Source organism: Daphnia pulex, chromosome 3 (genome assembly GCF_021134715.1).
Source record: "Daphnia pulex isolate KAP4 chromosome 3, ASM2113471v1".
Classification (NCBI taxonomy): domain Eukaryota; kingdom Metazoa; phylum Arthropoda; class Branchiopoda; order Diplostraca; family Daphniidae; genus Daphnia; species Daphnia pulex.
In genome coordinates this window covers 13,198,740-13,212,075 of record NC_060019.1, presented here as the reverse complement: position 1 = coordinate 13,212,075, position 13,336 = coordinate 13,198,740, and the positions used below count along the sequence as shown (strand labels likewise).

Below are 13,336 nucleotides of genomic sequence, written 5' to 3'. Positions count from 1 at the left end.
AGATAATCTCTGTAATGAACTCATTCTTTTTGCGATTCGAGCTGGATGATGTTGGCCGTCGAGGCGGCGGTCTCAAATACTCGTTCATTATCTAGCGGAGACTTATTGCCCCCGCAGAGTCGAGCGAAGCCCGTATCTCCGACGCCAAATTCCTCGCCTTCTGTCAGAGTGTGCAACAGCGGGCTGTCTCGAGTCTCGGGCAGGTACAGCTGCTCGCCGGGTTTTATGGTCGAAATCAAATAGTAAAAAACGAAACCAGACGTCAAGATCAAATGTAGGGCGTACAAACAATCAAAAGAATCAAACGGGTTTGCGCGTATTCTAAAAACAAAAATTTAAAATGATTTCTTTGCATACCGAGAAGAAGCCGGCGGCTAGAGCCACTATACCAAACAAGACGGATGGTAATTTCGGGTCCAATGAATCCTTCAAAATAATAGAAAAAAGAATATAGAAATGAAGGGCAAAGAAAATAATAAGAAAAATTATAATTTTAAAATTGCCGCGTTTACCAATAGGAAGATAAGCGGAGTTAAAGTGCCGGAAACTCTGGCGGAAGTCGAGCCGATACCAACCGCCGAACTACGAACCACCTGTTTAGGAAAACATTTGGAATGATGATGTGTCTCTTTCCCAGTTCTATAGGAAGAGGATAGAGAAATGAGTTGTAGTACCGTTGGGAAGAGCTCGGCCGTGTAATTGTAGACGATGGCAAACGAAATGGATATGAGGGATTTCCCGAGCATGACCACGCTGGTGGTGGCCGTCGTCCAGGCGAAGCTACCTTCGTTGGTTAAAACATGGAAAAGAAAAAAGAACCGTTGCGTCACACATCAACTTGTTCCGTCCTTCAGGTGGTGCGTGTTGTACGATACACCAGGAGACGTAATGAAGGAGCGAGTCATTAACTCCTTGACAAAAATTTACTTTGAGGAAAGTACGTGGTGCAGATGCAGGCCAGACCACCGGAAACGAGGCAGAAACTGATGACTGGCCGACGTCCAAGTATGTCAATGATCTTGGCCGACAGGAGATAGGCGGGCACTTCGATGATGCCGCTGATGAAGAGCATCAAATGGGGGTCGCCCACCAGCGATCCCGAATTCAACGTCAATCCGTAGTAGACCAAACTGTTGGCAAACCTGCAATCAAGAGCGTGCGCCCAGGTATAATACACAAGAATGAAATCATGGAACAAAGAAATTAATAAAGGGTTTTTCATTGCAAAAGAAGAGTAATCGGTTACATACGGGAGAGAGGAGGAACATAATATGGAAAGCGATAATGGCTTTCAATTGCCTTTTTTTTGTTTTGTTTTGTTGGAAAGAAAACTTGAAACGAGGCGATCCATCTCTTTGGCAACGGACCAGCTTCGTTTGCTGGTGGCCACACGAGCTTTCAATTCTTCGTAGGTATGAACCTTGGCGAGCCTTGACCGACATCGCGGAAAAATTCAGAAAAATAAACAAAATTGTTGTACGACTCTACATCTAATCATTAGGAGCCCTGCTTTAAGGAGCGACACAAAGTGATCCAAAGGCTCGTCCACTTTGATCGAGTCCTCGCGGGTCAACAGGGATATAGAGGTTAACAGTTGAGGTCGAAAACGAGAAAATTGTTTGAAAATTCGAGCAATTTCGTAAAGTGCAACGTCACGACGTCGCCACTGATCGCTCCTTGCGGTAATAAAAATGTTGGCCATGAAATCTGCCTTTGGGAGGGGGTACAGTCCAAAAATCAGCATTTTACTTTTCGAATTTGTCCGAATCGATCAGTCTCTCGACAGTCAAATACAATTTAGTGGGGGGGATAGATGACTGGACAATGAAGGAATAGGAGATAACGTTCGTGCCAAGTTGCTTACCAATTAAGAGAAATGTTGAGCGTTCTGCTTCTCAATCTTGGCGTTTTGAAAAGATCGACGATGCCGTATTTGCGATCGCTGGATGAGGAGATGACGGCCACGGTCGTCACCTCTTTCCCACCTTCCTGCACTACAACGGGAGTGACATTGGTAGTTGCCTGTTCAAGTGGCTCCTGACGTCCGATATCCGACGTCGTTGTGCTCAAGGCCCGCTGGAGCTGATCAATTGTGAAGCCTTGCTCGGGGATGGCGTCGGCCTTGCCGTTTTGAATTAGCATCTTTCGGATGATGGCGTCGCATTCTTGATAACGCCCCTGAGAAAACAGCCAACGTGGCGATTCGTCCACGAACCTGAAAAAATAAAAAAATGAACCACAAATATCTCAATGACATGAATATGCTCGTCATCATTATTATTAAATACACGCAATGAAATCGTACGCAAAGAAATAGAATAACCGAGGGGCTTTTTCGCGACCAACAACATAGGCCCAGTCATTTTTTGGTTGTCCCAAAACCGCCATTGCATATCGTCCATCAGCTCCATCATCGTGGCAACACGAAGCAAAAAGGCGCCGTTTCCAAAGTGCCTGCAGCAAGGTAGGCGATTGAACTCCCAGCCCAATGCCGTAAACCGGTCGTACCACTCACTACTTTGCCTTGAACGTTCACGACCAGTCTCCACCCGCGTGTGTACACGAGAGAGTGGGGAGGAGAGAGAGAAACATCAGAAGAAGAAGAAGGAAAAAGAAAACTGAACTTTCCAAGTCCTCTTTGAGGGTAACTGCTGGGCTACACTGTGCCTGTTATTTTTCCCCTTTTTCTCTTCTTGTTGCTGCCCATAAATACGAAATCTCTGCAGGGCTGCTGCAGTTATAACTTTAAACTCCTCGAGGTCGAGACCTTGCCGTCCGTGATTGCTGTTGTGTTGCTGCCCTAAACGACTTGAGGCCACCATTCTTCTCTAATTGAAACGACGGACCGACGGCCTGGGTAATGGCGCTCAAAGCTATTTGACATTGAGGCCGAATTAGGCTGCGTAGTGGTTTTTTTTCGGAGGGGATTTTCTTTTTTCTAACTCTGCCACCACCTTTCGCCTCGATCCGTCCATGGTTGGCGCCTTTCAACATGCGGTTGCCACAATACGCAATCACAAAAAGGAAAAAAAAAAAACAGACAGTGAGAGTGTGGATTTACGAGGATTATGTCACTTACCACCAATGAAGAAGCATCAGCGAACTGTGTAGCCCAAAGATGATTTGCAAAATGGGCCAATGGCGGACTAAATATGCCCATCCAGCAACAACTGTGATCCCGAGCGCAAACACCAACTGGAAGCTGAAGCCAATCATGGTCCGGTATCGGTCTGGCGCCATTTCCATCGCTGTCATTAAAAGATTTGCATAATAAAAACATGTTAACGACTTGCACCACGACCACGTACTCGCGGCCATGACCTTCTCTCGCTTTCGACACAATTTCTTACTCAAGACGAAACCAATCATGTATGCTCCGCTGACGTTCACTGCGATGAGGAAACGAAGCGCAACGTAAAGGTAATAATTCTGGACGAACCCGCAGCCGGTGGCGAAGACCATCTGAAGTGCTCCAGTTGGAACCAACACTTTCCAGCGTCCGTACCTTTAATGTTTTTATTACGAGTGGAAAATAACCTCACACAATTCAACTTATAACTGGACCCGTTTTGTTATTACCTGTCCGACAACTGGCCGAGCAACGAGCTAGCAATAAGAGCGCCTAACATGTAAGCAGATTGCGATACTGAGGCCATCCACCTCCGGTCACACACCAAATCCCACTACAAAAAAAGATAAAATAAAGAATTCAATCAAGATTAATATGAAAGAGACAAGAAAATGACGAAAATTCTTGCATCGGTAACGATGGTGGATTCATAATAAGTGCGATCGTATTCCCACGCTTTGCAGGGTAGAGTTTCGTTCCGCACCGAGACGTAGTGGCACGATCCGACGTACTCTAATATAGTGTCGTTCACCGCCAGACATCTGTCGATATAAATCCGACGGATAGTGAGTTATCAATTTCTGTTTCCCCATCGTCGGAAATTCCTTTTCAAGCAAATCCACTGACAATGATATGAAGGTGAATATAATAAACCTGTGTCTGGGCGTGGCTCCCACTTCCACTTGCGACAGCATATGCACTCCACCTAGAATAAGAAAGGAAATAAAAAAAAAAAGTATTCGCATGTCTTTAATTGTTTCCAAGCCAAAAGGGAAATTATTTGTGGGAGTCGCTCAAAAACGATCTCTTCCTTAAATGTCTGATAGAAAACTCCACCTGTGAAGGCTGGCAAAAGGTGCAGCAAGTACTGAATCCATTGGTAGCGTCCAAATTCACCTACCGTGTATATCAGGCATTTAAAAAAAGGAGCGAAAGTTAATGCACAAAATTCATCTGGCGTAAGTTTTGATTACTGTGCATGCACTTACCCGCCCAGAGTTCCGTCATGATGGCTTCGAAATCCACACTAAACCCTTCAGCTGACTGAACAGGACTAACTGGAACGACTCGCCAATCAATCGATAAATTTTCTGATCGGTCAAATAATAATAATATAAACAGTTTGTTGTAGAAATGAACGCATTATCCCGCCCAATCCGACATGGTTTGGAATACAAACTCACCAGCAACTGCACTCTCTTGGGTTCAAGATCAATGAATGTGCTATTCTCGTCTTGCCACACAAAAGAGTAGTAGACAAAGTGATTGTAATCGGAAAATAGCGCTCTGAATTGTATGGTAATGTTGCAATCGGATTGGGGTATTGAAAACGGCACATAACCCAAAATGTTTAATCTCAGCACGGCCTTCCAACTGTCGGTTGCTGTACACATTGGACAGTGTGTTTGAAGTTCCAACAACAAACAACAATGCCGTATGAATTTCTGTCTCGCGTGTACATACGTGAAAATCGTTGGTTTAATCCCCCACAGCAGCGGACTGCTTCACTGTTTGCCAAGAGAGGCGTTTAGAAAGGGACGATTTTCTTGACCTTATAACGCCAACGCTGCCCTAAGAATGGCGACAAAAAAATTGAGATGACTTGTAAAAGTTGAAAATAATTTTGTTTCGGTGGCGTGATTTATGGTTGACTCTAGTGCTTTTCCTTTCAAATGCGAAACAAGGACACTTGGCTTTCACAGTGGGGTTAGAAGATTATACATACCAGCAGTGTGCCCTGAATGTCCGCTACCTTCGAAACCGGTTGGCGTAGCAGAAATGTCCCCCCACTCTTGGAATCAATGCTGTGAAGATGTTGCTCTAAGGTCAAGTTGGACGTAGAAGAAAAACCCGTTTCAGTAAGTCACGAAACTTTAACGCAACACAGTTCAATTCCTATTCAAACTTGGCCTCCGCACTGAAAGTGAAGGGTGCAGTGAAAAATGGATGACAAATTTCATTTTTATCGAAAAACATTGTGATGGCGAGTTGCACCATCCTCAGTGATGTACACAGTACAGATTGAAGAATGAGCGTCATTATAAAGCGTGGGAGAAAAGATGGCTCATTTTTTTGGATTTCATGAAAATAAAAATATCATCTAAGCACTTGGACTTTCAAGTGGTACCTATGGGAAACTGATGGAGACATTTGTCAAGGCACTAAATTGCCATGATGACCTCTAGACGACAAAAGATGTTAAATGACTCGCTGCAACTTGGATATGTACATGGGTCCGAAGTTGTTGACAATGGAAGGAAGCGCCACCTGGCCGTAACGGAGTGAGGATGATGGGGCAAAACGGCAGAGGAACCTAAAATGTCCAGCCGTCATCGACATATCCCTGAGAGGAAAACATAGCGGGAATTATTCAGAGAAGCAGTTAAGAAATGGGATGATAAAAAAAACGTGCATTACTTGACGACCGTGTCGATTTTGTACATTTCCTTGAGTTGCTTTATTGCCATATGAACGACACCGTCATTCTGAATGGGCGAAAGGCTACAGGTGGAATAGACGATAGTGCCACCGGGCTTACACGCTCGAACTCCGGCGCTGAAACGGGACAAGACACTTTTAACAATCGGCAAGGATATTTGCCATCACGTGAATTACGACCGTTACCAGAGGAGGGCTGACTGAGTTTCAGGCAAACTTATCCGTTCTTTCATTCGATCTTTCTTGAAATAATTATTGTCATCCTCCATGACTGAATGCCTGTCATTGGTACAGGGCACATCCACCAGGACTTTATCGAACGCATCAAATTCAGACCAGTGCAAAGCATCCGATTTTCGGACCTCTAGATGTTCCTTCCAGGTTTGCGTCTGCCCAAGATATTGCTTCAGCACATTATTAAGGCGCGAAATCCGCGAAATCGTAATGTCATTGCAGACAAGTCTATCTACAGCAAATCAGGAAGTAAAAAGACAAATTGTAATGAAGCATTAAAGTTAAACTGATGAATTGATTTACTTGGATAGAGCGTCTGTAATATAGCCAGGGATTTCCCTCCTGGTGCTGCACATAAATCCAAGACAGACTCAGTTGGCTGTAGGTTCAGCGCCAATACGGGAAGTAGAGATGCAGCGTCCATCAAGTAATAATCTAGTAAAAGTATCTATGACAATTAGTAATCCATAAAGTGAATCTAGATACTGAACTTACTGGAAGTACCAAAAGTACTTTTTTTAGGGGAAGGAAATCGCGAGATGTCCCCTCGTGGAAAAACAAACGCTTTGAGCAGAGAAGGGAAATCCAGGCGTTCGTCTTTTTGCTTTTCAACCACAAAGTCGTAAGTTGGCTTGACATATTCAAACTGATCTTCTTCCTCTAGCCAATCTTCCATCCCTTTTAATTTTGTTGTCGGAACAAAATTCAAGTAGGCAGAAGTTGTCTGACCAGGAGAGATGACTCTGTCATCTGTGAGCTCTTGAAAGTTTTCACTCTCCTCATCTTCAACACCAGCTTCCTTTTCGAGGACATCAGTAGGCATGTTTTCTGGGGTTTTACGTGTTTTGGTTTTTTTGGAACGGCTTTGTTCAAAAAGTTCTTGAATATCCATGCACCCCATATTCTGAATGAAAGAGAATGAAAATCAATCGAATGAATTCACATTTGAACCCAAGTACTTGTACCTTGAGCTTTTCAATAGTTTCGTTATAGTCACCGTAGTAATTAACTAAAGCACAATGTTTAGGTGTAGACAACATTGCAAGTCTTGTTGCTGGCCAAAGGTCTCCATAAAATGTACCATAAAAATCATCGAAATGATCCAGGGCTCTATCTGTGTTGGTTTTGGACCACAAGTTCTAATAAAAAAACAAATTCGGTATACTACAAATTCATTCGTTGGTATAAAAAGAAATATTTTGTTCATTCTTACAGCTTCTCTTTTGTCAAACTTGTGCCGCTGGCTGACAAAAAATTGTGGGAAATTCCCACTACCGACAGCTTGCTGCAATTTCGAGATTGAACGCCACTTGCGAGCGAACATGTTTGCTTAATTATTTTCATGCGTTCGTGATTTTTTTTAATTTTTCAGTATCTTTGCCTTTGGAATTGGTTTTGGATTATTTGGGCACTCGAGACACGACTGTGATCTTTTTGCAGCACCTTCACTTCACGTGGCCGAGGAGAAAGAAAAAATCGAGGTCTCGTGGAAATATGCAAATTGCAAAATACAAAATTCGGGCGATTCAGAGCAGACGACAAATGTGAAGTGTGGACGCCATCTATGGATAGATAAATGAGACTTTAATATCAACATTTACTGCTACTGGCGTTTCGTTACGATACGTCATCCCAAATAAATCGACGTATCTCAGTCAGATTCAGTTAGCAATTGTATGTGGTAATAACAATCAGTTTCAGTGATACCATTTCTGTATTTGCATTCTTTGAGAAGTGCACTTAATAAAATGGAAAACAAATACAACATGAAAAGTCCTGGTAATGTATATTTTCACTTTTGTTGTGCAATAGCAATTGTTACATCAAGTCTGTTTTCACTAATCTATATGTTTTTTAAAGCTGTGAAAAGGCTGATGAGAGAAGCTCAAGAGCTATCACAGCCCACTGCTGAATATTTTGCCCAGCCTGTAGAAGACAATTTGTTTGAATGGCATTTCTCAGTAAGAGGTCCGGCCGACTCTGATTTTGAAGGTGGAGTGTATCATGGAAGGATATCCCTCCCTCCTGAATACCCTTTGAAACCGCCAAGCATAATGCTTCTGACAGTATGTATTATTCATTAATTTATTGATATTGAATGAATTGACCTAGTAAATAATTGTTTCTCCTTTTCCACAGCCTAATGGAAGATTTGAAGTCAATCGCAAAATATGTCTTAGTATATCTGGTCACCATCCTGAATCTTGGCTTCCTTCTTGGTCCATAAGGACAGCGTTGCTAGCTATTATTGGATTCATGCCATCTCCTGGTATGGGAGCCATCGCATCTCTGGACTACACACAAGAAGAAAGACAAAGGCTGGCTAAAAAATCGCTAGAATTTGTTTGCCCAGAATGTGGGAAAATTTTGAATCTTCTTCAAGAGCCCAGTCAGCTGACGACAAACGAAAACGAAGCCGTTCAAGCAGAAGCCCGAGAGATCGCAGCTCAGGTTACAATGAAGGGTGAATCGAACAACGAAAACCCGCCTGAAGAGCCTGCATCAAACACTGAAGAGCCGATTGCTGTCATCCAGCCGCCCCCACCACCATCCCAGCAAGTACAAACAGCTAGCACCAATAATAATAATGATCTTACCTATAATTACATAATCGCGGCCATCATCGTGGCTTTGGCAATCCTTTTGTTCCGTCGATTTGCTTCGGGTACGAGTGCTGCCTGAGGCTGGAGTCACAATCTATAAATATTAAATCTTTTATTGATTTCCAAAAATTCATGACTAGTAGAGTTAAAATGTTGAGAGGATCTTGTTCCTGGAGAATGCGTATAACGGGACTGCTAAATTCAACTTGATTCTGTAACAATGTGGCAATGAAAATTGTGTATGATTTGTGTATTCATTTATTGCAGATAAATAATTATAATTAATTTCAGGTGATTTAATTGGTCTCTAAAACTTTAATGTTTCAAATGTAACTTTTTGATTTTCTTTCTGTCCGGTACAGGAAAACGTAGGAATACAGTTGGATTTTGAAGTGAAGATAAGCGGGACAGATAATACATCATCGCGGGGAAAAGATAACTCATTTTGATAGATTAGGTTACAGGTTTTCATTTCCATTAGTCTAGAAAAAGTGCAACGGTAGTATAGATGTCATCATCATGGGTAAAAGGTATAAAAGCTCGCTGCAAAGTTTTCGCTGTTTCTTAATAAACTTTTAATTTTTTTCCAATGCCTGAACTATAGCGAAAGAGATCAAAAGAAACAGTGGGGACTCTTCTTTTGTTGCATCATTTTTGTGACTCTCGTCATGGTCTGTTATTACCTTCCACCTGGCTTTCGATTCGGCACAAATGTACATTATTCGACATCTAGATCTTTATTTTAAAAAAAACAAACAGATGATATCTCCTAAATTGAATCTCTAACGACATATAGGATGATTGCGTTGCCCCCTATTATGCAGATAACTCCACGGATCGAGTGAAAACAATTTTATTCTGGACGACTTGGTTTGGCCAAAAAGTAGAGATAGATTTCGGCATTTGTCCCGTTAGCAATTGTCGACTCATTAATGACCGACGCTTGTTAACAGAGAGCGACGCCATTGTTTTTCACTTTCACACAAGTGACTCACTGACTCGTCTTCCAACTTGTCGAAGACCGGATCAACGTTACATCTTTTTCAACTTTGAGTCCCCCATTAACGCTCAAGCCAAATCTCGGAAAATATACGAAAAATTACCTCATCATTTCTTCAACTGGACGGCCACATATCGATTTGATTCTGATCTGTTTAGGAACCAATTTTATGGTTTCGAATTCCACCCCAAAACCAACCCTCACACAATTCGGCCTAATTTCAGTGATTATTACGGAATCGACATTACGACTAAGAATAAAACAGTGGCCTGGTTCGCTAGCAACTGCAAAACGGCAAACGATCGGGAAGGCTACGTCAAAGAACTTGAGAAATACATTCAAGTGGACGTGTTCGGCAAATGTTCAGCTCACCCCAAATCCTGTCCCAGAACGAAGCAAAACGACTGCAACGAAATGCTCAAAAACGACTACTTATTTCATCTGAGCTTCGAGAATTCTTTTTGCCCAGACTACGTCACCGAAAAACTTTACAAGGCCTTTGAAACAGGCACTGTACCGGTCGTGTTTGGCGGAGCCAACTATTCGCTGTTTGCTCCACCTCACTCTTACATCAATGCTCGAGATTTCAAAACACCACAGCTGCTGGCTGAATATTTACTCCAACTGAGTCGGGACCTTGACCGTTATTCTTACTACTTTGACTGGAGAGGAGAGTTCAACATGGAACAGCATCCAGCAGAGCCTTGGTGCAAACTTTGCGAAATGATCAACGATCCCACGATTCAGCCCCGAAATTATCCTGACATACAGAAATGGTGGTTTGAAGAACGCCCTTGTGAGCACTTTAAATATAAGTTTGACTGATAGGAGATGATAGGAGTGATTATGGGTGTGAACATGGTTAAATATGAAATTTTCAAATGGCTGTTTATCTTATTCTTCAATTTGTTATCAATGTGAATTGAAAATAATAAATTGGCTGTTATGCATAACACTTCAATAGGGTTTTTGTTTCAATTAGTCCCAAACAATTGCATAGAGGGAAAGCATTTCTGTTCTAAAATTGCATCAAGTGCTATGTCTGATCGGTCTGGCGACGGACCTTAAATATTCCGTCCAGTAACATCAGCATAACCCTTGCGGTTATACAGACTCTGATGACGCCAATATTTCAAGTTCCAGTCGATAGGAAACGCCTCTACGTAGGTAATGTGTCATTCGATTTCTGTCGGATAATGCGTTCAACTAGGACAACTAAAATGGGGTTCTGATGATTCGTGACTTGTTTGATTCGCCATCGTCCCTTTTCTCTGTCCTTTGATTCCGTGAATGAAAGTGTTCGTCCATTATGAGAAAGTGGCCTTGCTCAATCGCTATAGGTATAGACAACTGTTTTGTTTTCTGCTGGCGTTTAGAGTTAACAGGGCGTGCAGTCTGTACAGACGTAACGCCATTTCTTCGACTGGAAAAATTTGATCGAACGCTCTTTTGTCCTATAGGCAGCACCGTTTCATTCGTTTCATTGTGAAATTTGAGCAAATGACAACTAATTGGCAGTTGTAGATCTCCGGGTTTCGGGGTGAAGACAAATCCTACTTCCGTCCATTGAACACGGAAAAGAGAAATTGCGTTATTGGACGGTATATAGAACAAAAGAGATCACGAATTCACGACGGTGTTTCGTAACCTATCGAGGGTGAAAATGAATCACAGCCCTAAATTACGGATGTGCCACCACTTTCTTTTTCTTACGGCTTCCCTGTCAATATTACAAAAGTTCAATTTTGAAAAATTCCATCTTCGTTACGGCCATAAGGGAATAATTTCATGCATTAAATGAGCCTAACCATAAAATATTAATTTTTACGACTGTCCATTAAGAAACTCGTCGGGGTAGTCTACTGATCGACTGATGGGAAATGAAAATAACCTAGAAAAAGTCTGTCTCTTCCTCTCTCGACATTTCCGATTTGAGTTGAGCTGGAAATCTAAAAAGAAAAAAAACAACAGAATAGACTAGGCCATTATCCAGAAAAAAGAAAGGCCTCCCCTTTTCTTTTCTAATAATGGCAGCTGTGCATAACGATGCCGTTTGGCTGTTGTTGACCGTAACAAATGGAAAGACTATTTAAGATTGGAATTGCGACGAAAATGACCATCAGTCGCCTTTTGGTGAGCCTTTTGCATAGTGTTTGACGTCTAGGCACCAATTCTTAATCTCCTGGAAAATGAGGATCGCTATTTGCTTCATGATTTTCGGTAAAACTTTATTCCTAGATCGATCAAAAAGAACTAATTTTCTTGAAATTTATTCTGAGGATTTTTAAGATGGAAAATTAAGAGAATTGACTCATCTATTTGACGTTTTAGGTTTCGTAGCCGTACTTCACGCATCTGCTATTAAAGAAGCTGAATCTTCTGACGAGTCTAAAATCGACGAACAAGCACGTGTAAGTCTATTCACACATTAGCACAAGACTAAAAAAATTCGATTCAATTATGGAATATTTTTTCCATGTTCAATGATCAGGAAAAACGTGGATTCGCTAGTGGAGGAGGTGGATATGGGGGTGGAGGCGGAGGATATGGAGGAGGAGCCGGAGGAGGAGCTGGTGGATATGGGGTCGGTTATGGTGGAGCTGCAGCCATTGCCCAGGAAGCAGCAAATGCCGCAAAAGCTGCCCAGAATGCCCAAGCTGGTGCTGCCTCTCAGGCCGCCCAACAAGCGCAAGCGACTCTCGCCGCCCAGGCCGTCCAGGCTGCCCAACAAGCCCAGGCCGTAGTTGCAGCTAAGCAAGCCCAGGCTGCCCAGATTTCACAGGCCGCTCAAGCCGCACAAGCCGCTGCATTTGCCGAATCTGCCCAGGCTGCCCAGGCTGCTCAGGCCGTTCAGGCTGCCGAAGCCACCAAAGTCCAGGCTTTGCAACAAGCCCAAGCTCTGGCCGGTGCCGCCAAGGCTGCCCAGTCTCACGCTGCCCAGGCTGTTGCTTCCCTACAGGCCGCCCAGGCACAACAGGCGTCTCAGGCACAGATGGCGTATCAAGCCCAATCGAACGCCCAGGCATTGGCTTACAAGCAACAGGCTTCACTGGCCGATCTCGCCGCTGCCCAGCAAGCGGCCAACAAGGCCTATTCCGCCGCCCAGGCCGCTCAAGCTACAGCTGTCGGTGGTGGCGGTTCCTACGGTGGATTCGGCGGTGGATATGGTGGTGGCCATGGAGGATGTCCTGGTTGTTAACAATTTTATAATTAAAAGGAAATGCTTTACCACGACACAAGTTTTACCGATAATTTGAGATAGCTATGAGATTTCTGTCTGGTTACGGATTCAATTTTGTTATCTTTTTATGGCGACTGTTGGCAACGACTTCCTTTGTACTTTCCTTCTTCACTTTAATGTAGACCGTCGAGAGTCTTAGATGTAAGAATATAACGAGGAATAACGATGCGACGACAGATTCCTCTTGGTCAAAAAATTTTCTAGCTGGCATTTTGCTTTAAGTGATTCAAGTTCAAAGTTTACCATAAAGTTGTGAAGTACAAAACAAGCCTGATCTCGTTCTACAAATGAGTCCTGACTGAAGAGTCAACAAAAAAGGAGAGAGAAAAGAGTTCGAGTCAACGGCGTAGCCGCAGGAATAATCGTACTCCGCACCACGATAGCGTATACCAACTATACCATGATTGATAATTAACGCCACCAAGTAGTCCAAAAGGAAGAATAGAGATTACATGTGTCCCACCTTAAAG

At 43.0% G+C, this 13,336-nt stretch overlaps 6 protein-coding genes across 9 annotated transcripts; 3 read left to right on the top strand and 3 right to left on the bottom strand.

The window, feature by feature from the left end:
• Positions 1–20: 20 nt before the first annotated feature.
• On the bottom strand, positions 21–1,442 carry LOC124190344 (solute carrier family 22 member 15-like). The gene is made up of 6 exons (XM_046582967.1): positions 1,333–1,442; positions 928–1,142; positions 675–784; positions 513–593; positions 358–426; positions 21–209 (listed from the first exon to the last, which is right to left on the bottom strand). The coding sequence occupies exons 1-6, from the start codon at positions 1,440–1,442 to the stop codon at positions 21–23; spliced, it is 774 nt and encodes a 257-aa protein (XP_046438923.1).
• Positions 1,443–1,947: 505 nt separating this feature from the next.
• On the bottom strand, positions 1,948–5,169 carry LOC124190629 (organic cation transporter protein-like). Of its 3 annotated transcripts, none has more exons than XM_046583425.1 (10): positions 5,076–5,169; positions 4,534–4,921; positions 4,339–4,440; positions 4,187–4,246; positions 4,004–4,055; positions 3,759–3,891; positions 3,580–3,683; positions 3,341–3,505; positions 3,080–3,248; positions 1,948–2,215 (listed from the first exon to the last, which is right to left on the bottom strand). In XM_046583425.1, exons 3-10 carry the CDS (start codon positions 4,355–4,357, stop codon positions 2,087–2,089), a joined length of 831 nt encoding a protein of 276 aa, XP_046439381.1. In that variant the 5' UTR covers positions 4,358–4,440; positions 4,534–4,921; positions 5,076–5,169; the 3' UTR covers positions 1,948–2,086. The 3 variants fall into 3 exon arrangements, with proteins under 3 accessions (XP_046439381.1, XP_046439382.1, XP_046439383.1); XM_046583426.1 differs by lacking the exon at positions 1,948–2,215 and adding an exon at positions 2,241–2,984; XM_046583427.1 differs by lacking the exon at positions 1,948–2,215 and adding an exon at positions 2,251–2,984 and having other exon boundaries at positions 3,351–3,505.
• LOC124190626 (5-methylcytosine rRNA methyltransferase NSUN4-like) lies at positions 4,895–7,563 on the bottom strand. 2 transcript variants are annotated; one of them, XR_006873020.1, is made up of 8 exons: positions 7,236–7,509; positions 6,988–7,161; positions 6,518–6,926; positions 6,326–6,457; positions 5,975–6,254; positions 5,768–5,905; positions 5,478–5,693; positions 4,895–5,267 (listed from the first exon to the last, which is right to left on the bottom strand). XR_006873020.1 is itself a non-coding variant. In XM_046583416.1 (7 exons), exons 1-7 carry the CDS (start codon positions 7,344–7,346, stop codon positions 5,549–5,551), a joined length of 1,389 nt encoding a protein of 462 aa, XP_046439372.1. In that variant the 5' UTR covers positions 7,347–7,563; the 3' UTR covers positions 5,292–5,548. The 2 variants fall into 2 exon arrangements, 1 of the variants encoding a protein (XP_046439372.1); XM_046583416.1 differs by lacking the exon at positions 4,895–5,267 and having other exon boundaries at positions 5,292–5,693; positions 7,236–7,563.
• A 44-nt stretch (positions 7,564–7,607) lies between these two features.
• Positions 7,608–8,920, top strand: LOC124190632 (ubiquitin-conjugating enzyme E2 J1-like). The gene is made up of 3 exons (XM_046583429.1): positions 7,608–7,801; positions 7,883–8,088; positions 8,162–8,920. The coding sequence occupies exons 1-3, from the start codon at positions 7,771–7,773 to the stop codon at positions 8,702–8,704; spliced, it is 780 nt and encodes a 259-aa protein (XP_046439385.1). The 5' UTR covers positions 7,608–7,770; the 3' UTR covers positions 8,705–8,920.
• Positions 8,921–9,017: 97 nt separating this feature from the next.
• LOC124190627 (alpha-(1,3)-fucosyltransferase C-like) lies at positions 9,018–10,496 on the top strand. Its single transcript, XM_046583417.1, has 3 exons — positions 9,018–9,155; positions 9,230–9,338; positions 9,422–10,496. The coding sequence occupies exons 1-3, from the start codon at positions 9,145–9,147 to the stop codon at positions 10,448–10,450; spliced, it is 1,149 nt and encodes a 382-aa protein (XP_046439373.1). The 5' UTR covers positions 9,018–9,144; the 3' UTR covers positions 10,451–10,496.
• A 1,233-nt stretch (positions 10,497–11,729) lies between these two features.
• LOC124190630 (glycine, alanine and asparagine-rich protein-like) lies at positions 11,730–12,989 on the top strand. Its single transcript, XM_046583428.1, has 3 exons — positions 11,730–11,845; positions 11,957–12,036; positions 12,117–12,989. Exons 1-3 carry the CDS (start codon positions 11,815–11,817, stop codon positions 12,822–12,824), a joined length of 819 nt encoding a protein of 272 aa, XP_046439384.1. The 5' UTR covers positions 11,730–11,814; the 3' UTR covers positions 12,825–12,989.
• The last annotated feature ends 347 nt before the right edge of the window (positions 12,990–13,336 follow it).

Bases quoted from the DNA above. Each gene is read 5' to 3' on its own strand.
- LOC124190344 (XM_046582967.1), bottom strand. From the start codon at position 1,442: ATGTCGGTCAAGGCTCGCCAAGGTTCATACCTACGAAGAATTGAAAGC. The intron at 1,143-1,332 runs GTTTTCTTTCCA...TCTTGATTGCAG, and splicing joins GATGGATCGCCTCGTTTCAA to GTTTGCCAACAGTTTGGTCT. The intron at 427-512 runs GTAAACGCGGCA...ATTATTTTGAAG, and splicing joins CTCCGCTTATCTTCCTATTG to GATTCATTGGACCCGAAATT.
- LOC124190629 (XM_046583425.1), bottom strand. The intron at 3,892-4,003 runs GTTTATTATATT...TTATATCGACAG, and splicing joins GGAGCCACGCCCAGACACAG to ATGTCTGGCGGTGAACGACA. The intron at 3,506-3,579 runs GTAATAACAAAA...AAAACATTAAAG, and splicing joins CTCGGCCAGTTGTCGGACAG to GTACGGACGCTGGAAAGTGT.
- LOC124190626 (XM_046583416.1), bottom strand. From the start codon at position 7,346: ATGTTCGCTCGCAAGTGGCGTTCAATCTCGAAATTGCAGCAAGCTGTC. The intron at 6,927-6,987 runs GTACAAGTACTT...TCTTTCATTCAG, and splicing joins AAACTATTGAAAAGCTCAAG to AATATGGGGTGCATGGATAT. The intron at 6,458-6,517 runs GTAAGTTCAGTA...TACTTTTACTAG, and splicing joins AAGTACTTTTGGTACTTCCA to ATTATTACTTGATGGACGCT.
- LOC124190632 (XM_046583429.1), top strand. From the start codon at position 7,771: ATGGAAAACAAATACAACATGAAAAGTCCTG. The intron at 7,802-7,882 runs GTAATGTATATT...TGTTTTTTAAAG, and splicing joins ATACAACATGAAAAGTCCTG to CTGTGAAAAGGCTGATGAGA. The intron at 8,089-8,161 runs GTATGTATTATT...CCTTTTCCACAG, and splicing joins CAAGCATAATGCTTCTGACA to CCTAATGGAAGATTTGAAGT.
- LOC124190627 (XM_046583417.1), top strand. The intron at 9,339-9,421 runs GTACATTATTCG...AACGACATATAG, and splicing joins GCTTTCGATTCGGCACAAAT to GATGATTGCGTTGCCCCCTA.
- LOC124190630 (XM_046583428.1), top strand. From the start codon at position 11,815: ATGAGGATCGCTATTTGCTTCATGATTTTCG. The intron at 11,846-11,956 runs GTAAAACTTTAT...TTGACGTTTTAG, and splicing joins TATTTGCTTCATGATTTTCG to GTTTCGTAGCCGTACTTCAC. The intron at 12,037-12,116 runs GTAAGTCTATTC...TTCAATGATCAG, and splicing joins AAATCGACGAACAAGCACGT to GAAAAACGTGGATTCGCTAG.